The sequence below is a fragment of the Stegodyphus dumicola genome, chromosome X2, assembly GCF_044657685.1.
Source record: "Stegodyphus dumicola isolate Sdum_Otavi_A_Nest chromosome X2, ASM4465768v1".
Classification (NCBI taxonomy): Eukaryota; Metazoa; Arthropoda; class Arachnida; order Araneae; family Eresidae; genus Stegodyphus; species Stegodyphus dumicola.
This window is the reverse complement of record NC_140781.1, coordinates 125,447,167-125,472,752: the sequence shown is the minus strand read 5'-3', so window position 1 is coordinate 125,472,752 and position 25,586 is coordinate 125,447,167. Positions and strand designations below refer to the sequence as shown.

Sequence of the window (25,586 nt, the reverse complement as noted above, 5' to 3'; positions counted from 1 at the left end):
AGTTGAAATCAGACCCTTATTTTTAGGCTTGCAATCAGTTTCTTCTAACCACTTTGCTATACAGATTAGAGTAATTGTTCCCTTAGTTAAGAAATTTTGTCTTTTTTAACTTTTGCTCTATGCTGAAATAAAAATGAAATCAGTTATGTGTCCGTTATGCACAGAGTCGTAGCTAGGGTTTTCAGCGCCCAGGGACAACTGAAGATTTCACGCCCCCTACTGCTTGCCAAGGATGGAAAACATTTAATTCTAAAATGTCGTAACATCAGTTTGGCGCCCCTTGGATTCTGCGCCCGGGGACAGATGCCCCTCCCTTGCCCTCCTCTAGCTACGCTCCTGGTTATGAATTTCTTTGCATAATGTTTCGTATGATATTTGTCCACACGACTACTTCAATTAACTACATTATAAGGCATTTTCTCCATCTTTTTCGCGTACTTTCGTAGTGTAACTGGATAGCACAGGTCTGGTGTTCGAATGCCCGCAAGGTCATTGCACATATTTCACATCTCCTGCATAGATAAACCTAATGACTCTACAAGTGGCGCCGGAACTAAAAGGCGGACTATAATTCATCACCACAAGCATCTGGCGATAGGCTCCCCTTATCCCCAGTCGTCCTTTAAAAGGAAGGGCATATATATTTTTTCTTTCATTTCTGAGTGTTTTCGTGATGTAACTTGAAAGTACGTTCAGCTAGGAATCGGAAAGTCTAGTGTTCGAATCCTGAGGAAAGCACTAAAAATTTTTTATATCTTTTGCATCGATAAACTTAATGACTCTGAAACTTTAACAATCTTAAAAATTGATTGAAAATAGCCTTAAATAAAGATCTTTCGATAGAAATTAATCGAAAATAAACTTGATTCTTTCGATACAAATTGATTGAAAAGTAGACCTTAATTTTGTTTTGATAGAAACTGACAGAAAGTAGCCTTGAAATTTTGTTTTTTTCTTTAACTGTGTCAGTTTATTTTGAGACTCTGTACTTTTATCGACTGTATAACGTTACTTTTTTCTTTTAATTATCTTTTGCAATCTATGCAATTTGCTTCGTAGTAAATCTTCTGATAGCTATGAAAATTTAGTTACGAAATTATTTTATTATTTCCGTAATCCGTCTTTCGAGAAGTGTAAAGAGACCCATTGTCTTCTTTGTGGGATTGCTATTACTCAGAGCTCACAACTCTACGCGAGACGAATAAATTATAGCCCGCATCTACCTTTTCATTGTTTTGGGGAAAATTTACATTTTGATGAGACTTGAGACCTTTAGCGGACTAATAAAGTGAAACCTTTTGCAGCCAGTTCTTCTTCCAACATAATTAAATATCGATACTGAACGTCACCCATAACATGTTCTTCAAGGTAGCGGAAAATAAAATCACCTCCATAGACGGCCGAAATTATATGAAACTGTGAATGGTCGTCTTAGAGAGATTTCTGTGCATAAAGCACTGAAAAAAAACCTTCATCTTTTAAACCAGAAGTGCTTTCTGAAATGTTCCGCTTTTAAAATTAGATCACTTTATATGATAAAACATTGTAAAAATTACTTTCTGTCATTTTTCAATAGCAAATTATCTCTCTCTGTGTTCCCTCCCCGCCCAATCGAGTTCTGTATTTTAGTAATTATACGAACAGGCCTTAAATATGTAAAATTTTTATTCAGTATTCATAACATCATATTTATTCCTTACATTTTTGTTTTAGACGAAGATTACAAAATTAATTAAAGATTAATTAAGTAGAGTAATTAGTAACTAGTAAAATTTGACCTTTATGTAGTACTACTTTCAGAAGTAAGAATTTATAATAAATTAATGCATAACAACGAGGTTCCTCTTCATCAGGAACTACTCTACTCCCCCTCCTTCGAATGGCATGATCATTCCCGGTGGCTAATTGCTTTCACAATTGACTCGAATGTCGGACCAGTTATGTATACTTTTGATAGTAGTGTCTTTGCTAAAAGAAGATACTTGTAAATCTGAAAGTTCCTTTTTCCGTGTTTGAAAAGAAAGATCTTGTGTTTCTGAGTTTTATGTTCATGCATATTACCGCGTTTTAGTGTTATGGTATTGCGACATCTGTATCATTACTGCATCACTTTGACCTGAAGGGTGATCATAGTAACTGCGTCTTTAATTTTACATATAACGTCTTGTTAGTCCTCGTGAGATATTACGAGTTTTTTTTTTCCTCATTGGCTTATTTGCAGTGACTTTTTGCTGCATATAACAATTAGTCCATTATTTATTTTCTTGTTGCATAATACTACAGAAGTATCACTTTGTAGAGACATTAGGTATTTTTTGAAAGCAGACAAGAGGAAAAATAGCAGTCGCCTTCGCCGGGAATCGAACCACGGACCTCTGGAATACCGGCCCAGCGTGCAGAACCACTACACCACGAAGGACGCTAGGAAAGTGGGAGAAATACCTTATAACTTAATAACATAATCGTTGTATCCTCTACTGGTACCGACATAATACATTTTCTGATTAATTTCAGTTGTAATTTGACTTCATCGCATTTCCTTTCTATATAAGCAGTATTTTCATAAAACCTTTCCCTGTGCTTACCTAAAATAGCAAATTTCCAGGAAAAATTTCAAGTAGATGTGAAGGAAATATATCTTGAGTTATAAATTTTGAGTTCAAAGTTTAGTAGGTCAAAAGAAATTCCTCCACATATTTTCATGATTTTCAAACTGTTTATTTCCCCGAAGTCGCTGCAATTTTTTGAAATACATCGTGGGATACTTTCTCTATTCTTTTAAGCTATCCCCCCGAAAATGCCCCTAAATATGTGCCCCGGAAAAAAAATTCTTTTTATCACTACTCTAGCAGTTCTGCTCATTTTGTAGCGAATCTGTCTCCTTTTATAACAAACAGTTTAAGAAGGTTCCTTTTCCTACGAAGCTAAAGCTAAAAAAATCCTTCTGCTGTCTATTAAGTTTCATATAGCCACATGTTTCACTAAATGCAGTCTGTTTATAAGGCCATTTCTTGTGAAGTAATGGTTGTCTCTTGTTCTTCTGTTCTTGTTTTGCATAAAATACAACACTATTTGGTAACTCCTTCTTTTTAACAATGTCAGAGCCTTTAAATCAGCTCAGAGATTCCGCTAATAATCTTCATAGTATACAGCATGTCTATGAAAGTCTTTAGACATAGACATTATTCTCACTGTCGTTGGTCCTAACTGTAGTCTTCCAATTAGAAAAATATTTTAAACACAACCTGTATTTCAAGTGCTCAATTTTGTAAAAAATTACGATTTATAACCTAGTATACAGACCTCCTGGTCCCTACAGTTATAATTAGCAAACATTTATTCTCATTCTGAAAAATAAAAGACAAAAAGTTTGACTTCCATACAACAAAATTTAACCATGTTATTTCGTTTAAAGTTTGAGTTCACGTTACTTGAAACTTCAAAGGTCGTATGCAAACTGAAGAGCGGGATTTTAAAATGTGTATGTTATTAAAATAAAATATGAGTTTCAAAATTGTTTCTGACGCTAACAGATTAAATGACAAGCATCAATATGAAAACTGTCGTAAAACATTTTGAGCAATGCAGATTTTTGCAGACTTTAAGTCTTGATATATGGCCAACTCATAATAATATTTTCATACATTAAAAATGGAGAACATTTCTAGTCCAATAATTTTTTATGACAATTAGATTATGTACTAAGACTAAAGCACTAAAACTGCGAGCGAATTTTATTAATATATTTTTAGCATTTGAAAACTTATAAATTACTTGTCCGAAAGTGCTTTCAGCTTACCAAATGTATAAAATAAAAATATAAATTAATTAATGTAACGCGATAGTAAATTGAAAAAGAGTATCACTGAACCTCATTAAACGGGGGGAACAAACTCGAATTAACCCAATTTATTTTTTAATTAATCCCCTCAAAGAGAGCGACAGTGATTGCTTTAGGTTTCTTGAAAATAAAAAGTTGTCGCAAATTTTAAAATTAAACTCCTCGACCAATTTTTGTTGCATGGAAATCAAAATCGTTTTATGTTTATTTTTGATATACCTATAAAATTTTACTACATATAATTATAAACATCGTGGACGGTAAAAAAAATTAAATTTCGTAATTTTTGCAAAACGGATTTGTTTGAGTTAAAAAACACATAACGTGAATACTTCCTCGTTAAAAACATATATAATTTGCAGTACGTATCTACGAACAACGGCTAGGAAAATAAAAGCCCCATAAGGAATTTTATGGACATGAAAGGAATTTTATTTTGAACTTATGTTTTGTCATATATCTCGTTCATGTTGTGAATGTGAACGAATTGGCTTCAGTCCCTTAAGCAAGAGGGAAATTCATTCACAGTAGCTATGAAACTGCCTTTAAATTTTGTTCAGATCTGACGATAGAAAGTCTCCCTTTTCTGAATGATGTGTCAGCTTAAGCTCAGTCATTAGTCCTCGATAATCGTGAAAATAATGCTTTCACTGATATTTACTGAAGCTTGGCTATATTACCTGATATGGATATTGTATTTCATGACGCATATATACTGATCACACTAATAAATTCGCAGCTGGAATTGATAAAAAAAATTGCTACAATTTCTGTAGGCTTTTTTTCCCTGCTTAAAAATGCCATTTTGCTATAAAAATAGTAAATAATTCTTCAAATATGATAAGTAATACAATATTTTAAGGCCAATTTGTGTAAGCGAGGCCTATCTTAAAAAGGACTAATTATTGTCTAGGACAAGAGTTTTGATTTTGTTACGGAGCCGCCTTATCATCTGTAATACTTGCGTGAAAGTGGGTTTTCAATCCAGTATTCTAAAATCTTGATTAGAAATAAAATTTATTGTTTAATGTGCTGTATATTTCAGGTAACAACTCTAGTTTTCTGTATGGTTACACGCACATCACCAGAGAATTTCATGATAAAAGACCCAAATCTACGGGAGAAAATTATTTTATTGTTGACAATTTACTTGGATTCATTACACAAAAATATATTGAAGATAATGTAGTTATCATATGAATTACTTGATAAGTTATTAATGCTGAAGATGCAGTTCTTGTGTTAATGATTAACTAAGAAAACATATAAAACATATGGCAGTTATCGTAACAATTCTCTCATTAGATGTATCTGATGATTTTTCGAAGAAATATTTAAAGAATGAAAATTGCAATTAAACATTATCTTTCCAATGGTGTAAAAATATTTCTGATAATTGAATGCCAAATTATATTAGTTACTAATGTTAGTTACTAATTAATGCTGATTTTAACCGTAATATTTTTATGCAGGGTTCATAGCACTTTATATCCTGTATATATTGGTGGTTATTATAAGTCGAATAATTTATAACAAGTACCGAGACAAAACACCACCTAAAGTTCCTGGTAAGTATGGATTTTTGTTTTAAATATTGCTATTCACCCTCCAATTTTTCGAATAGAGGAGCTAAGAGTAGATACTTTTTCCATAGAGATCGAAGTTGAACCTCCAACACCTGATGAGAAGAGCCAAGTGACTTTTAAGCCAAGTGGCGAAGATGATGATCCCGAAGCCGCAGGAGTAGTCTTACGAAGTATATATAGTTTTTTTTAACCTTCTTTTATGCGAGCTTCTACACGGATGAAGTAATACAGTAATGGATACTTTTAAATTTAATTTCTATCTAAAAAAGCATGTTACCTTATCATAACACAAAATAAATTAAATAAGTTGACAAATCATTTCGGAATTCCAACACAGTACAAAAATATCGGATGACTGTTTAGTCGAAACAAAACGTAGCGGAAAAAATCGATAACGCAGTCAACCTGCAAGAGAAATGCGTAATAGAATAATCGTACGTACATTGACACGTCACTGAACGCAAAGCAAAATATCGCTTTTGTTAAGCCAGAAATAGGCTAAGAAGCCATGGAAAACCACGGTGAGTTTTCAGTCGGAGAAATTTCAGCTTAAAAGCCATATGTATTTTGTTTCAATATTAATGGTAATTGAAAAGCAGAAAGAATTTTCAAAGTACTGAAAGATTCAAAGCTGTGAATAAGGAATTACTGAGACAGAATTTTATTTCTTTCTTTTGCTAACTATTTTGCTTACCGTGGATCTTAAGCTAACCTTAAACTAATACTCATAACTTTATTTTTCAGCCATTTCTATTGGGTCAAAATTATATGTATATTTGACTGCCATGATTATATAAGAATGCTTGAGATTCAATCATAAATCTCTCTATATTCTTGTAATGTTTTCTTTACTTTGAAGGTTGCCGGGTACTTATAAAGGCTCAAAACTACATGCCATTTTAAAGAATGCCTGAAGAAAACCCATTTTTACACATGTCCAAATAACAATGGATGTTCATGAGTCTTGGTAAATTTCAGCAATTCATGCTATAATGTTGTTTATAGATTTAAAGAGATATTTGAGGCTCAGGTTAGTATTATATAGAAATATATCATATTTCAATACTAAGAAATGCTTTTCTATTTCTCTGAGATTCTAAACAGTAATACCCCAAAGATACATAATAGGCAGGACCGACGAAAAACAAATGCGTAAGTCGACGTCTTCGTATATAAAAACATATATGAATTCTAATTAAATGGAACCAGAGGCTTAAAAAGCGCTTACTTGGGAAGAAACGTATGTAATAAAGAATGTAGTTTTCCTGCATAATAATGCGAAACATATTAAAATAAATGTGCTGCAAAAAATGGAGTTATTTCGATGTTTATAGCTTCATAAAATTCAAAATTTTTTCTTATGCCTTAATCGCTTTTTTTATTATGTTAAAACTTTTTCATAACAAGTTAATATTTTTTTATTCCTTCCCTTATACCTAGAACGCGTTCCTTATTAGAATCTATGTTCTTCTAAATTTGTATCCATTTTTAAATTGAGCCGCCAATAGATCTGGTTCTGAAAAGTCGGTTACATCATTAGCGATTTACTTACTTATCTCTATAAGGTCATCGATTTTCAGTTATTTGCTATATGAGTCGAACATCTTGCTGACGTCATCATCATCAACTTCTAAATCTTATTGTCTGGCAATACTCACAGCTTCTTCTATTACATGAGTAAGTTGATCAGTTTCTGCCGTTGTTTTCATCTCGCGTTTGACGAAGAATAGCAAATTTTCTTCCAGACAACTATTCAAGCATTTGGGGGAAACTGCATTTCAAGATTTTCCGACGATTCATATGGCATATAGTACACTGAACTGTATAGGGAACCGAAGGAGGTCATAATAAATGAGCCGGGTAACTTCAAGTTCACGTAAGTCAACGTATTACTGTACCTTTCAAATATTTTGGTTTTTCCTTATTTCCATCAGTCATCATCAATTCACTACTCACAAATTTTATCAGCCTGTTTTCCAGACTGTTGACGTAAATGAATTTAAAACATATACTTGCTTATCCTTATCAAAATTTATCCCCATTGAAGAATTTTGAAGCTACAATGAATATTTGCGATATTTAAATTATTAAAATGTTATTTTATGAAGTACTATATTTTTGAATATCTTTCCTCGAAATTAGTAGATGTTGTTTCTTCAACAGTACTTTGGTGAAAGCAAAATTACCTCCAGCAAATTCTCTTATACTTTTACCCCTATATCATCTTTGCAAAAGGATACAATGATACTTGAGGTACAAGCTGTGCTATGCATTTACTATAAACTACTTCCAGTTATTAAAACTTTATGATATGCATTAAGCTTGCTGGACGTTCACCAGAAAGCACAGTATAAAACTGCTGACGAATATTCAGATTTTGCTATATTTCATTTTTTTTTTACATTCATTTGCACTTTAATTATCAGACTTAACCATAATTATATATATTGCTTGCATATTCTAATTAAAGTGCACTTTTATTTTTTTATTTTTATTTATTTATTTATTTATTTTTGGATAGGGTTTAGTTTTCGTGGTAGCATCTCCAGCCCCACAAAAAAGAGAGTATCCTCTTCTCATTCTCACCATGAACATGTGATCAAAGCACTTACACAGTCTGTGGATAGTCATCAGAATCCTGCGTACAAAAATGGTTGGTTCCAATTTCAGTTTCCTTATTTATTTTTATAATAACATTAGTGTGTTCTTTATAGAAATCATATTTAAAATGTTACAGTTTTAACAAATAACATGATTATGCAATTTGTTCTATATATAAATTTTTAATCTAAGCGTAGTTAGTAAAAAATATTGCTTGAAAATTAATAGAGCTAAGTATAAATATTTTTATATCTTAAGAATTAGTATTATAATTCATTTCCAATGTGGATAATGGTATGCACTAAAATTCTTAATGGAGGCAAGTAACTTCTGAAAATTTAGTATTTCTTCTAACAATGTATTCTGCATTTCAGAAACGTGAAAAAGTTATCGGAAAAATTCCATGGTGTTTAAAACTTACTAAGGGAATACTGATTCTTTATTAATGAAGTCAAAATATAAGTATAATGGCTATTTTGCTCGAAAATCGTTGCCATTTCTTCAATACATCATAAAGTTCTTTAAGAAAATTTCCAGTTCTTAGACTTCCGTTTAATGTTTTTTCCCTTAATTCAATTGCTTTTCTTATAAAGTTGAAAATGTAACTTACATTTGTTATTTTATTCTCCAAAATGGTAAATCACTTACAACACCACTTTCCGAACTGAAGATACAGTAGTTATTTTCGTACTCCGCTACTAAATTTATAACTATCCTGTAGGAATCTTTGTGCTCAATGCCTGGCTGAGTAAATTAGCTGCTAACAATGAAGTCCACCTTGAGACTTCTGCTTGAGACTGGCTAGATTCAGGCCTACCGATGGCTTTCCATCTCAATCCGTCATCTAAAAGACCTCATTTTAACTGACATCAATCAATGAGATTTTTCAAACCGGAACAAAGTTCTGTAGACGAATTTCACAGATTCGAGAAATGGTTCAGTTCATATTTGTTATTTTAAAAAAAATATCCTTTTAACTTTTTAACAACCATTAGATGTTTATATTACATAAAGTATAAATGGTAGTTCTTTTTAATTGTTGCCAAAAATGCATTTGTTTACTCCGTATTTACTGGCAACTGGAATTATCTGTGATATTTTTAATATGTTCGCTTTTTAAAACAGGCCATCCGCCGCCTCTGGATAGTCAAATTTCCAAAACTAGTCTCTCTAGCCTTTTAACTTCAAGCGGAGAAACAACAACGTTGAGAGAATTCTTGTTTCAAGTTTCTCCAGTTGACATTGAAGCATGGCCAGAAAGAAGTCTTTTATCTAAAGTTCTCGAAATAGTTAAGGTGAGTGTGCAGTAATCAAGTGAAAGTTTTTGGTTATTATTATTGACTTAAAACTGTGCGATTCGTGTGACAGTTAATGCTTAACAAGTAAATACGGCATTATTATGATATACCAGTGTCAGCTATACACATGACTTTTGTCAGCGTTGAAAAAGAAGTCTCCTTTTTGAGCTACTCTCCATAATTCTGAATTTTAAAATACACTGCCGTCATTTAGAAATTATATTTACTGAAATATATGCATGCGTATGCTGAATTTAAGTCAGCTAATAATTTAAATTACTTTTCCATAATATGACTTAATAATACACTTATCATATTGTTGAGAGTTGAATAATAATCTATTAGATTATTGAGGGGTTGAATGAGCCCCTTGTCTTTATTTTAAGATTTGAGCTTTCTTGATAGCATCAATAAGTTAAACCTTTTATCGGCATTTATGGAAAACCGGACTCACAGACCTCAATAACACCCTAAAGAACTTTTGTTGAATCTAAATCCCAAATACGATAATCTGTTCACGCATTTCAATGCCGTTCACTTCAAACTGTTGTTTCGTGAGTTCTTTGTGGAATAGTTTGCTCTAAAAACATTTCGCCAGATATAAAAAAGTATACGCGGTATATTTTTCCTATATAATATTGATGTGTTTCATAGTTCAATAAAATGTCAATAAATATATTCGATACTGTTTCACATGATTAAAGCTGTAAAGGATAAACACTTTGTATAGGTCTTGTGGCAATGCTGGATTTTGTTTTCAATTTTACAATTCTCACAGTACCATCTTTTCCAATCGAAGCCAATCTCATCTTTTCCATGTTTGACTTCGCCAACTCGTGCTATTGACCACTGAAGACCCTTCAGGTTATCAGAACCGATGAGTACTATATCTCCCATAGAAATCGGTTTGGAATTCTTTTAGAAAGATTAGCGTGTTTTAGATGTCCAAGATATTCTAGTCGAAATCGTTTCCGTAGATCTCCGCGTATTCTCTGCATATAAAGATGTTTTTTACGCATATAAGTAGCATCAATGTTGTCAATGTCTGGTATTTCACTTTCTTTGTTCTCATGTAAGAACATCGAAGGACAGAGAGCAATTAAGTCGTTAGCATCTTCAGACAAGTACGTCAAAGATCGTGAATTTATCAGACTTTCATTATAGTACAACACTGCACTCAGTTCTTCATAATTAAAATAAGCCTGACCTAATACTCTTCGCAAAATCTGTTTGACCATGCCGATCAATCGCTCCAACCATCCGCCCCACCAAGGAGCTGATGAGGTAATGAATTTCTATGTTATCATCTTCAGTGTAGATTCAGCCTCTATTTCCTTCCAGTCAACTTTGCAGAGTTCACTGTGAGCTTTCGCAAAACTATTTCCATTATCGGAATAAATAATGGTCGGTCTGCCTCTGCGTGCTATAAATCTTCTCAATGGCAGCAGGAAGGATTCCGCTATTAAAGCTGTTATTAGCTCCCTATGCACAGCCCGCTACATGGCGCAAGTGAATAGAACTATCCAGGACTTTGTTTCCAGGCTACAATGGCCCTGCAAGATCAACACCTGTGACCTCAAATACAGCAGCTTCCTTTACTCGATCTTCAGGCAAAAAAATGGCTTTTTAAGATAACTTGTCGAATCGTTTTGCGACTTTGCAAAATCCAATAATTTTCTCGAAGGTGATTTATTAATATTTGCACCCCTGAATGCCCGAGTTCCTTATGTTTATATACGATAAGTATATGCACAGTTCTATGCTTTGATGGCAGTATTATTGGTAACAGAAAATTTTTCTTAGCTTTTCTGCTGATGATCTGTGTTCGTACTCTTATTAATCCTTTTTCCTCATGTACTGGACGAAGAGGTTTTATTCGTTGATCATTTATTCCATCAGGAAATTCTTCTCGTTGGACAGTTCACAAAACGATAAGTTCCGTTTCACTGATTTCGTTTACAGTTAGTTCACCAGAGCATGACGAAGCTTTAGATCTTAGATGAAAGTTAAATCTAAAACTCCAAGCAACTATTCTAATGAGTTTTCCGTATGATGAAATTCTGTGGAGGTTTACTTCAGTTTCTATGCTTGAATGAGTTTTCGTTACGCTTTTTCTCATTTCAGGAGTTATATCTTCAAGATTATAATCCAATCTTTATTTTGGCCATTCTTCCTGATTTTTCTTGAGCCGATTGGGGCCCTCCCACCATCTAACTGGCACAAGTTTCTTGGCGGTGCAACCTCTTGATGGAAGGTCAGCTGGGTTTTTGTTCCAGCAATATGTTTCCACGCATTTGGATCCGTCAGTTTCCTAATCTCCCTGACTCTGTTTTCCACAAAGACAGTCCAGACGATCTCTTCTTTTTCAATTCACGTCAAAACTATTGTAGAATCCGTCCCAAAATGCATTTCTACATTTTGCCATTGTAAACCATTTAAAACGGGAGAGCACAGTCTGGCTTCTATCGTGGCAGCTATCAATTCCAGATGAGGAATTGTGATAGACTTCACAGGAGCTACTCTAGATTTCGATGCCAACAGATGAACTTCAAACCCAGAATTCTTCGTAGTTCCCAAGAAAACTGCAGCAGCATACGCATTGCTACTGGGATCACAGAAAGTGTGAATGCTGCAGAATTTCCTATTGTCCTTGCCGGAGTGTACCCAACGTAGGAGTGAGATTTCTTTTAAGAGAAAAAGGCCTTTATACCAATTCACAAAGTTTTGTTTTGTACTCTCGTCGACTTCAGTATCCCAAGAAATTCCTATTTTCCATAATTTCTGCAACAATATTTTGGGATACAAGAGAACAGAACTCACAACTCCAATACGATCATATATTTTGTGTGTTACAGCGAGAATTGTTCTCTTCGTTATTACATTCATTTCTAAATCGTCTAACCAATTCAGACTCAAAGTTAAATTATCTTTCTAAGAGTTCTATAACAGGCCCAATACGGGTGGAATAGTCTCCTGTTTCAAGTTATCTCCGTTAAATAAACAACCTCGAAGGTTAAACTTTCCTTCATACATTAATTCTCGAGATTTTTCAATGAATTGGATCATCTTGGATTCATTATCCAAAACTGGCAACAACGTTATCTACGTAGAAGCTATGCAAGAGTTTAGCTATCATCTACGTATCATGTTGAGAATTTTTCATGTATTTTTGTAAATGGAATTCTATAACAGCTGCCAAAAGGAAAGGACTACCCTTAACCACAAATACAACTCTAGTGTGACGAAATATTTTCGTTTTCTTTTCTTTCTCATCATTCCACCAGAAAAATCAAAGCCAATCTCTATCTTGAGGCTTGACGCTGATCTCTAAGAAAGCCTTCTCAATGTCTGCTACAGTAGCAAACTTGCCTTCACGAAATCTCAACAGAAGAGAAGGAACTAGTTCTATCAAATTTGGACCACACTTCAAACACTGATTTAGAGAGGGAGACGATTGTTTCCTCGCAGACGCATCAGACATCGGTCAAATTGACGTTGAGCTATTTTCTTTGATCACCGGTGTATGCGAAAATACATTTTCTTTGAATTCTTGGATCTCCCCTAAATTACACTAGTCGTTAAAAACTGCATTGTATCAAAAAATAAATTCTGTGATAGAAGTTTATGGGTGGTAAACTATAAACGCTTCAAAGTTAAATCCTTGTGGGTGGGAAGTGGTACATGATTCTTCGCCCACGGAAGTACGACTTCATAACGCCCCTCTTCGTTTAGAGATACAGAATTTTGGTACTGCAATTTTGCTTGCAAATCCCTTTCCTCTCTCGTCGTCTATGTAACCGGATTTATTATTCTAATAACATCAAGTCTCTACAGTTCTGAGAGCGTGGTATCATTAACAAGCAGATTTGTCACTATCATGGCAGAATTAGCAACAGTATCTACAAGATAAGGTTTTTTTCCCATTAAAGTCCATCCTAACAGTGTTCCGATAGACACCAGTCAGCATGACAAATGTATTACTTCGCCATTAAAGAGTTTACCCGCTGCGTCATCCCCTATTAACAGATCAGTTTCTGATGATTCAGCTTTCCCAAGGATTAATCCATTAGTCATAACAATATCATTATCATAAAGTTCTTTAACAAGTGTTTCTAGCCTCGGAATAGGGATTTCGGAACAAATTTCTTGTTGGTCAAGGACTTCAAAATTGCGGTGGTAATCCTCATTTACACTGCTTAAGTATACCGATATCTAAAATGCTTTTAAGAATGTTCTTTACCACCAAAAAATTATGAATAACGTTTTCCTCCTTAATTTTCTGGTACTGCATTTCCCTTATGTCACGTTTAATTAAATAAAATCGTTGAGAGCCCGTATCGATGAGTGCACGAATTATTTTTCCTCTATTTTTTACCATTTCCACAAATTATTTTTCCATTTGTACTCCGTAATCTCATATACAATGTCTGTAAAAGGAATTTACGCGTACATGGTCTATACTTAACGCTGTATCGCTAATCACATTTTGTTTTACTTCCAAAGTATTTTCCTTTTGTTCTTTACATTCCTTCAATTTTTCTTCATTGTACATAACTCTGCAATGTCTGCCGCGGCAATTTTCGCAAATAATTTTAGACCTGCAGTCTCGCGTTCTATGCCCGATTCTGCAACATAAAAAAACCACATGATCTCTTCGATAATAATTTTTTCTTATCATTTAGTTGCATTTTTAATGCAGCTTTGCATGCTCGTAAATGATTACCCTTTGCACAAAAAAACAGACAATTCGTTTATTTTTCGCAGTGTTTGTAGCGTCGGAAAGTCCAACGGCAATAGGAATGTTTTGCGTTTTACTAGCAGATGGGGGGGGGGGGGAAATAGAATGTTTTACCTTACTTTCAAAACCGAAATCTTGCTTTGCCAACGATATTCTCTCTGCACCCTCTACTTCGGATTTCAGAAAGCTCATTAAAGCAGTAAGATTATTTGATAATTTACTAGTTTCACGTAAACCTATGCTTCTTTCTCATACTCTAATAACATCTTCCGGCAAACAAGATTCAACGAGAGGGTATAACATACTTTTGTATTTGTTTGACGTGACGTTTAATGTATCGAGTGCTCTCAAATGAGTTTCAATTTTATCGTACAGCTTCGCGAGACGTGTTGCTTTGTTTCGGCTCAATGAATTATTCAAAATTAAGCTCAACAATTCTCTCACATATCTTTCTATGAGGAGATCCTCTCTGCCGAATCGAGCTTTAAGACATTTAGTTACTTGGTAATAATTGTCTGCCGACGGGGAGGGGCCATCAACGATATCTCTTGCACGTCAAACTTTAACAGTGGCTTGAAATAAATATTGAAATTTATCTTCAGGTGGAATTTCTGGATCATCGTGAATTTTCTTAAATTAACCCCAGTAGCCCAACCATTCCTTAACATCACCACTGAATTTCTTGATTTCGATTTTTGCCAGTTTAAACTTCCTGTTTTGAACTGTAGCATTAAGAGTGCTATTATTCCCAGGATTAGTATTACTCGTTATTCTTCGTACCTTAGTTCTAAGCCTCACATATTTTTCAATCTATATTGTACTACCCTCGTATTTGTTTATCAAAAGCATTTTGAAAACATTTAGGATAATCATATAACAATTTTATAATTTCTTTTTCTACCAAATCAAGCTGTGACCATTTCTCGTCTGTTTCATTAGGATTTCGATTTCCTCTACATCACGTACTTCTTTTCCTTAACAGTTTTCCAATTTATTAAATATTCATGTAAAAACACTTCTTAAAGGAGTACGTATTTCTTTAGCCCTTCCATTTTTAGAGCTTATAAATAATCATGCAATAATACAATTAAATAAATCCTTCAAGCCCGTCCGCCCGAGGGCACCATTAAATATTTTAGGAGATCCATAAAATATGTCGAAAGGTAAACTTACCCTTTTGCCTTCTTCGTGGTGGGCGGCTTGATTGAAGCACTCTAAAAATGGGAAGTAATCCATTCCAAAATGAACTAATATAGTCGAAAAATGGGAGGCTTCATTTCACACTACAAACGCACTTTATTAGTACTTACAAAAGAACTTAACTGATAGAAACATATAAAATTATAAATACGTAAGCAGCATTCATGGCTGCATCTCTTCCTTTCATCCACGTAAAGCAGCAATCATGGCTGCATCCCCTTCGTTCTCGTTTTGACTCTAAATCTCTCTGGTTTTATTTTAGTCCTCAGTTCATGAGGTTCGTGCTTAGCAGCGACAATAGGAAAGCGTAAATTTAAACTTAACTGGTTAGTAAAAATAAATATAAATCCCTACAAAGTAATTATTTGTCGGGTTGTCGAAAGTTCGCTGACTGGAAAGAGATTTCTAACAGACCGAAGCTATATTAATTTCAGTATCGTCAGCTAATCTTAATTTCAGTATCATCCATAGTCTGAAGAACTTGCTTTTAGGGGAATTTACAGTTTCAAGCAGGCAGGTTTCTTCTCATCTACTGATTATAAAACTGTAGTGAAGATCATTTTAGAAAACATCAGACCTCAAGAAAAAACATACTATGTCTTAGATCTTCGGCGATCATTTTGCAACAACAAGATTATGAATAGGTAGGGCCTGTTTGGAGAATGTTCATATGCAGGGACTTTTTACCCGAAAACCCTTTTGTTTGCGTTCCGTTCACTCACTTAAATAGGATAAATTACTAATACTTGGGCAAGAGAATATATAATTTAGATTGCCATGATTTTAAAACAGAATGAAAGAGAGGACAGCCACTGTTATTCTCTCCGAAGGGTATTCAGATATCTTAGTGTCATAGTTAGGTTATTTATCCTGATCTCCACATGTTTGATGGTAGGTCTCAAAATACAAATAGTAAAACGAACTTTTATGATTTAAGATGAGCTGAAGTTTCCCTAAGATGAATTTTTTTTCATCTTAAAATGTAAAAGTGTTTTTGGAAACATCTCGAAGGAAAAAATAGCCTGTAAATTGTTTGGGAATTAAGCACAAATCATTGTTATTAACATTTCTTCAGAACCATTTCCATTTTATGAATTTCTCAGACGGTAAATAGCAGGTTAATTCTTAAAATTTACAGTAAAATCATGGATACTTCATCGACTCGGTGATTAACGGACGTAGGTCGGTATGGTGATAACGGATGTAAGTCATACGTTTGTGGTGTTATTACATTTGCTAAAGTTCACTTAAACCTCTTATTTATCAGACATCTTCACTATTAATCAAGGGTTAGGGATGCTCTTTCGTACTTGGTATGCCTACATATACTACGTAGACACAACAAATATAAATAATATATATCTATATGTCCATATTTTTGTATTTATGTTGTGCTCGTAGGTATATCAGTTTCGTTAACTTAATAGTGAAGATGTTCTGATAAATAAGAGGTTTAAGTGAACTTTAACAAATATCTCAAAATAGTTCATTAGATTAGATAACTTTATTCGAAGTTTGATTTCGTCGTCACTCAACATACTTTTTATATATTATCCTACTATTTATTCTTTTTTTCTTTCGTTTACATGAACTGAGAGTAGTTATCTTTTACTCCCTGCGTTAATTTTCCTTTGAAAATGTTACAAGAGGCGTAATTTTTTATAAATTAAAAAAATAATTATTTTTACTTGATGCTATTATACAACAGATTTGTTTTACTTTAATAAAATACGCAGCATAGCTTAAAAGTCTGATAAAAATACTCATCCTTCACTAACTAAAATCATTTTGAGGTTCATGATGTAATTCAAAAAAGAAACCTCCTGTGATTAAACAAAGCACTCTTAAAGAAACGGAAGTGATCGCCTGAAGTTCTTGGAAAAAATAATTCTCCACGGAATGAGAAAGTTTCAAACTTTACCATCCTGATATTTCTTTCAATCTGCAGTCTTTCAAAAATAATAAATCGTCTCTAAGTAAAAGCATTTTTAATTATAAAAAATAATAGTATTTTTAAGCTCCATAACATCCAAATATCGTAAATGTTTCTGGCAGTATATTTCAAATTGAAAACTGTACCTTTTGCATTTTATAAATTTCTGTTTGACCATTCTTATGTGTTTCAGGCTCCCGTCTGCTTTTTATTGATCCTTACAGTTCCTGTTGTTGACTACGAAAATGACAAAGATAATTGGTGCAGACCATTGAATATCATTCACTGTCTGTCGTCTCCTATGTTCGTATTATTGGCTCTTGGAGGTGAGAAAATTTTTTTGCATCGGTTGAAGAATAAACCAAGTCATTTATAACATGTTACGTAAAAATCAGACTTTTATAAATGGGTTCTATAAAATTGTGGGTTTCCACGAGAGATCACGAGGAATCTGACCTTAGTCGGAAAACAATTAACACAGTTATTCGAATTTTAGCATTCACATTGATGACATGAGGCATTAAAAGGTTAGCTATTTAATAATATTTTTCTACGTCTTACACATTTATTCGAGCCTCTTCATGTCACTTAATAAGAAAATACTTTTTCAAGCATTTGTAAGAAACTGCATCTTATTACAATTTTAATCGTACTGCTTCGATTTAAGATTTTCCTTTTATAGCTAAGTTCTACTACTTAGCCACGCATTTTGACCAGAGCCCGAACTCATTAGAATTTGCTTGCTGAATTCCTGTTAATGGAATTGAGATAAGCATTTTAGTCTCTGCAAGCCGCAGATAATCTTTGAATTTTAACTTAGTTTTTCTACTGGCCACGAGTTTAATTTTGTAAGTTTTGTAAAAGTTGTAAGTTTTAATAAATATTTCAATTGATTTGCTTTCTACTAAGTTATTTCTCTACATCAAAACTGATGAACTTCTGAATGACCAGTAAATCACCACCGGCTATAATGTGTAGCCAAAATGTTAAGTGATATAAACAGCAAAATCGCCATAAAAGTACATCCGACTTTTTAGGCGAATATTGTTTTGCTACCCTCCAATAAAAATTAAATAATGTTTTGTTGTAAAAGGTCACTTTTACACATTTTCAAGCAAACATATTGCATAATATAATTTATACACATTGAATCATTAAAATTTCTAGGCCATGAAGGAAGTCAACAACAATCTGAAATTTACATAGAAGGCAAATCAGACTAAAAAAATCTAAATGTCTTTTAAAATTTCTAAACACTTTTTACTTTAAAAAACTTTAAATTTTGTATTAATATATTCTCACTCAGTTTCTTTTCTTTTATTTTATTTTAAATTTAAAATAAAGTTTCTTGGAATATTTTCCTTTGCTATTCATCTAGAAGCAATTCTTTGATAATTCTTTCTGCTGCTCCTTAAGACAGGTTTCAACTATCATTTATTATTTAATATTTAATGATTATTGATTTTATTTTTTAATTAATTTACTTTTATTTTAACTTGGTTTTATAAATGTTCGCTTCAAATTGTTTTTAATTTGTACCTTCCTTAGATAGTTTACCATTCTTGGTTGATATTAATTCAATGTATTTTATCTCTTTTTATAGATATTAAATAAATTAACATCATACTTTAAAAAGAAATACGTTTGGTTACTTTTACTTCAGAAACTAACTCTTCCAAATCAAATTTTTGCACATTGTCATATTCATAATTTAGCTTCGAAAAACTTCCCCCTGCACTACATAGCAATGCTTATAGGTATTTTAACAGTATTCGCAAATCTGTAGATATATATATAGATATATTTGATGAATGTTTCTTAATAACTGTAAGCGCACTTTTTAGGACCAGTTCCTGTATGATAAGACGTTGCATTATTTTTAATACCTCGTATGAATGAGTTGTGTGTATTTACAAGCTTAAGACACACAGTATGTTTATTTGTTTAGAATTTTTTAATAACTGTTTATCTTTTTAGAAACATATATTATATCTTACACAGTATGTTTATTTGTTTAGAATTTTTTAATAACTGTTTATCTTCTAAGAAACATATATTACATCTTATACGAAAACATATAAAAAAAAAAAATTTTAAAAACCTTTCATTCTATCATGCAGAAGAAAATTGAACTGGTCAACTTTGTTTTTTTTTTTTTCATACTTTCTATTAAAGTACTCCACAAGGCGATACGGCTGCGTAATCTAGCAAGCAGCATTGTTCTCATTAAAGCCCTCTTTTCTTTTCTTTTGTTGCAGCGTTCGAAGTTTCATGCAGATCAGTTATCACTTTTCCTTAACAATAAATGACGAATCTGTTGTAAAAAAGCAAGTTTTTATTCATATCTTAATGTTGTTCACTTAAGGAAAGTCTACATAAATTAGAAAGTGACTCTCGATGCGTTCGTAATAAATAATTCCGTTATCAGTTTCCCAATCACAAACAAAGGGGCATTTTTAATGCCAATATTTGGATCAAGAGTCGCCAAATTTCATCTCACATTTTATGCAAGTCCACAGAATATAGCATGGCCTGTCAGTTTTTTCTTCAAATCAACAACTCCTATATGCTGGTAGAAACAAGGGTAACTTCTGATCTCATACGGAATAAACGAAGAACACAGTTAGAGGGAGGTGATTCAGAATCCTATAATCAAATCTCTGTATCGTGTTGCACGATTCTGAAGGTAGATGAACTGCTTGTGTTTCTCTATATCGAGAAGTTAAAACAATGTTCTGAAATGGACACAGCGAAATTCTTCGCATGACTTTATGAATACTTGAGGGTACTCCAGATTGAGAGATCTAATTTTGTACGAAAACCCTTATGACCATTATAGTATCTGGTTCAAAAACGGATAATTCTCTGGACACCTTCTGATATAATCCATGATTGCTTGTTTCCAAAACTTTTATTCATTTGCATCAGAGTCTTTGTTTTGTAAAGTGCACCTACGTTTAATGTAGTTTCTCAACATGATCATCATTAAATTTGGACACTTGTTTTGGAGCAAAATTAACTGTTCAATATCTCTTTATAAAATATTTTAGTGTTGTCTTTTAGTCTTTCATGTATAACTTGTTTTATAGCCTTCTGTAAATGAATGAAAAGTAGAGTATCAATTTAAAAGACTTAAAAGATATCTTCAGAACTTAATATGGAAAGACTGTTGCTGATTTAATCTTCTTCTGCACCCTCACCGAAGAGGAAACATGCTTTTGCCCTTTCTGTTAGAAAAGAAAATTATGACTTTTTGAAACTTTTCCCCTTCACTTACATTTCCATTGCGTTAACTTGTCACGAAACATTAATATTAGCAAAGCCACGCAAAAATATTTAACAGCAGGGTTCTATTTAAAAAATGGAAGGCTCGGAACAGGACTGTTACGGAGGATTCTCTTCTAATTATCCGTGTAGTAGATTCCCTGGAACAAAAAATGTATATAAAAATTTGCGTAGTTTAAATACTACAGAAGTATATGGAGGCCCGGGTATGCGACTTAATAGTGTTCAGTTATCAGATTAGGTAAACATAATTATTCATTCTAGACATTTTTACATTTCCTGTTTGCACCCCAAAATTTTGGAAATAATCTTGTTATCAACCGAATAGTGCCAAGACAGTACACAAATTTATACTAATAATCTGTAATAATAATATCATAAATAAGTATAATAATAATAAATATAAAAATATAATATCATAAATAAGTATAATAATAATAAATATAATATAATATCATAAATAAGCATAATAATAATAAATATAATAATATAATATCATAAATAAGTATAATAATAATAGATATAATAATATAATATCATAAATAAGTATAATAATAATAAATATAATTTTATAATTTTATAATATTATAAATAAGTCATGCATCTCAAACATCAAAAATTTAAATGTTACATTTTAAGGTTTTCATTCGTTTTTCTAACAGAAAATAACATTTAATTTATTTATTTCGTAGTTATTCTTTGCCTTCGAGAAGCTTATTTGCTCCTAATAGATTCAAATTAATTACTAATAAAAATGTTACAACGTGAAATCTCGTAGTTGACGTTAAACTTCATTGCTTCTTTTTCCTCCTTTGATTAGCTGATTACCAACTCTAGTGCTAATCAGTTGATAGTCTGGATTTGGGAATGACTGATATCAATTATTGACATTCCGAATAGTGTTAGCTGAAATTTTAAGCTTTTTTAACTTTGAGCTCGGGCATGTTTTGGACAGCAGGCATTTTTCTTTAATTGAACAAACTGAAGCTGAAATTTTTTTTAAACCTAATCCAATATTCATGAATTCTAAATGTAATCCTTTGTGAGTCATTAGTCTGAGTTTTCAACTGTTCAGATAGTGCTGAAGAACGACAAAGTAAAAAAGGAGTTCAAATCGGCAATGATTAATTAAACATCGGTTAAGTAAAAAAGGAGTTAAGTAAAAAAAGCTGATTCAGAAGTCAAATAACAAAAATCAGCGTTAATTTACAAAATTTTCACAGGACTAGTTTCGATGGTTTTACCGAACCATCATCTTCAGCTGCAAAACCGCAAATGAACAAGATAGGAAATAATGTTTAGATAAGATAAGAAAGCCTGGACAAGAATAAGCAAGTGGCGCCATTTGTTGGCGAAACCAGAACTAAAACATAATTTCTCTAAAAGCCGAAGGCAAATTTGGATTGGAATTAGGATCGCTAACTAGAACAGAAAGATTTTTATGAATGTGAAATGCCTCTAGAAAATCCAGTTCTCCAATGGAAGATGTTTTTTGAATAATTTTGGCAGCAGAAAAATTGAAAGTGTGATTTTCGGACCAACAATGTTGAGCAACAGAAGACTTCTGTGTTTCCTTTTTTCTAACATATGCCTCATGTTCTTTGACGCGAAATTTTAAGGCTCTCTTAGTTTGGCCAATGTAAATTAAACCGCACTGGCAAGGAATCCTATAAATACCCCAGGAATTCATATCCGGAATGGGGTCCTTGAGTATAGAAGTTGGAATTTTATTGATGGGAGAGTAAATAACCCGAAAGTTAAATTTCTGCAAAATATGTGCAACTTTATAGCTAATTGATGGAAAGAAGGGAATGACAACAGAATTTTTATAATCTCCTAAAATAAGAGTGTGGCTTTTAGTGTGTTGAGATGAGAATTTTTTAACTGCTTGATTAATAATGTTGGGTGAAAAGCCCCTGTCAATAGCTATTGCTTTTAAATAATTTAGTTCTTCATCAAGGGCTAGTTTGGAGGAGCAAACTTGAAGAGCACGGAAAACATAGGAATAAAATGAAGCTAACTTTTGTTTAGTCGGATGACATGATTTAAAGTGTGGTGGAAGGCAAACCGATGAAGGTTTACGGTAAACTGTAGTACTGAAGTTGGATGTGTTACGTGTGACCAGAATGTCGAGAAACGGAAGAGAATTGCAAGTCTCAGGTTCAAAAGTGAACTGAATAGCAGGATCAATAGAATTCATTGTTGAAAGAACTTTATTTAAATCATCTTTATTACCTTCAAACAGAGTAAAAGTATCGTCTACGTAGCGGAACCATGCCGGGAAGTTTAAAGTTTCAAAGAATTTTGATTCATAATAATGCATGTAGATATCAGCCAGGATGGGACTGAGGGGGCTTCCCATGGTTAATCCCTCAGTTTGTTTGTAATATTTATTTTGGAAAACAAAATGTGTTTGTTTCAAACAGAGTTGAGTGAGAGAAATTAGCTCATCAATTTCGATGCAAGAGAAATGAAATTCGCGAAGTCTGGTTTCTAGACATCTTAATGCACCCTCCACTGGGACATTGGTGAATAATGATTTTACATCAAAAGAAACCATGAGTAAATTACTAGGAGAAATGTTTTTAACCTTTTTTACAAACTCTATTGAATTTTTTATGGTGTAAATGTTATTGTCTAATAGAGTGGAAAATCTAGAAACTAAATATTTAGCTAATGGATACGAGGCAGTACCTAAATTTGATACAATAGGGCGGAAAGGAATACCACTTTTATGAATTTTGGGAAGAGCATATAATCTGGCACAATTCGCAACAGATGGGATAAGCGAATGTTTTAAGTTGCTTGAAATGATTTGCGAAGATTTGATCGCAGTTTTTATTTTGGATAAGTCCGAAGGTGAAGGATCTTTAGGGATCGGATTATATGGTCCTTCGTTTAAGAGTTTAGTGACACCATCGATGTAAGTGTTCTTATCCATGACGACTATCTGGCCACCTTTGTCGGCCTTTGAAATGATAATAATGTTTCACCCAACATTATTAATCAAGCAGTTAAAAAATTGTCATCTCAACACACTAAAAGTCACACTCTTATTTTAGGAGATTATAAAAATTCTGTTGTCATTCCCTTCTTTCCATCAATTAGCTATAAAGTTGCACATATTTTGCAGAAATTTAACTTTCGGGTTGTTTATTCTCCCATCAATAAAATTCCAACTTCTATACTCAAGGACCCCATTCCGGATATGAATTCCTGGGGTATTTATAGGATTCCTTGCCAGTGTGGTTTAATTTACATTGGTCAAACTAAGAGAGCCTTAAAATTTCGCGTCAAAGAACATGAGGCATATGTTAGAAAAAAGGAAACACAGAAGTCTTCTGTTGCTCAACATTGTTGGTCCGAAAATCACACTTTCAATTTTTCTGCTGCCAAAATTATTCAAAAAACATCTTCCATTGGAGAACTGGATTTTCTAGAGGCATTTCACATTCATAAAAATCTTTCTGTTCTAGTTAACGATCCTAATTCCAATCCAAATTTGCCTTTGGCTTTTAGAGAAATTATGTTTTATTTCTGGTTTCGCCAACAGATGGCGCCACTTGCTTATTCTTGTCCAGGCTTTCTTATCTTATCTAAACATTATTTCCTATCTTGTTCATTTGCGGTTTTGCAGCTGAAGATGATGGTTCGGTAAAACCATCGAAACTATGTGTGTAACTGTGAAAATTTTGTAAATTAACGCTGATTTTTGTTGTTTGACTTCTGAATTAGTATTTATTCGGCGTGTTATTGTGTCTTAATTAAAAAAAGCTGGATTTCATAAAGTATGTATCACATAATGCAGAAGTCGAATAAACCTCATGAGACACCCGAACACATAACAAAATGTAAAGATTAGACATTATTCCAACAAAAATGTTTACCGAGTTAGCAGCTTACTAAAGGTGCTCATTTTTACTTTTTTAACTTCTTTAAAAACCTTTGATTTCTTATTTTCCACTAACACTAAAAACGACAATGCTTTTCTTTTTGTCTCTTCTTAGAATATGACCAAAATGTTGGCAAGATACCTGTATGGGGTATTGTTTTATTAGTGTCAGTTGCAGTGGCAACTATAGTGTTCTTCACTTCATCCAATGATTCTGCTCCTATATATCACGGGGTTTTCGGATATCTGGGTTTCATTGTGTCTGTTTTATGGGTGTACGTCATCGCCTCAGAGATTGTCTCGTTGTTAAAGGTAAGAAATATGCTATAGTTATATATGGTTCTCAAACTTTTTCCCCTTTGCACCAATTTAATCATTGCTAGACCATCATATTCCCCTCTCCTTTCCAAATTTTGAAAGATACATATACATTTATTTAAGTATAGATTACTTTTTAATGTGTTTTATAAATTAAACAAGAAAAGATATAGAAAATGTTGGTAAATATTAAAATTTGAGTAAAAGCAGTTTTTTATACTCATACACTAAATCTAAATGCATAACAAATCCAGTTTCAGGTAAGACTGGAAATTTTAAAACAATACAAAGATTTGTCAAAAATACTACTAAAGTGAAAGACTCAAGGAACATGGAACAACTTAGACTGTTCAGTGTTTGTTTAAAATTAAACAGAGACTATTAAATTTTTCGGAACTAGAAACATGAATAATCAAGTGTGTCCTTGCCGAGATTCGAACAACGGATCTTTCAACTGTTAGCTTGATGCACTAACTGCTTATACCACGAGTGCACGGTACGGGAGAATGCGATAATTCCTTAGCTTCTTCTCGATTTCAAGGACGACTAAAAAGAGACACGAGATCCAATAGATCAAATCCAGCTTGTGATAACCTGATGTTCATAGGTTATTTCGGGCGCCATTATTGATACCATGAGGTTTCTCGTAGAAGGTAACTCGAAACGTCAAATGTGTCCTTGCTGGGTATTCGACCGCAGATTTTCCAGTTGTTAGCTGGACATGCTGACCGCCTATTCCAAGAGAGCACGCACGAGAGGATACACTGTACGTCGCTGGAATGACTTCTGACAACGGTGCGTAGCCCAGAAGAATTAGAAACCCTCCCGGCGGGGAGTGACCGGGTTAACAGACCAGACAACATTTACAATACATTCAAAAGTTGTATAAATGTG

At 33.1% G+C, this 25,586-nt stretch overlaps 1 protein-coding gene across 1 annotated transcript in view; it reads left to right on the top strand.

The window, feature by feature from the left end:
- Positions 1-25,586, top strand: part of LOC118195330 (mitochondrial sodium/calcium exchanger protein-like) — a 119,140-nt gene that overhangs the window by 81,756 nt on the left and 11,798 nt on the right. The window contains exons 8-13 of the mRNA XM_035366631.2: positions 5,314-5,409; positions 5,496-5,597; positions 7,949-8,080; positions 9,154-9,323; positions 17,391-17,523; positions 24,490-24,686. Coding sequence (XP_035222522.1) covers positions 5,314-5,409; positions 5,496-5,597; positions 7,949-8,080; positions 9,154-9,323; positions 17,391-17,523; positions 24,490-24,686 — 830 coding nt within the window. The remainder of the gene's footprint in view (positions 1-5,313; positions 5,410-5,495; positions 5,598-7,948; positions 8,081-9,153; positions 9,324-17,390; positions 17,524-24,489; positions 24,687-25,586) is intronic.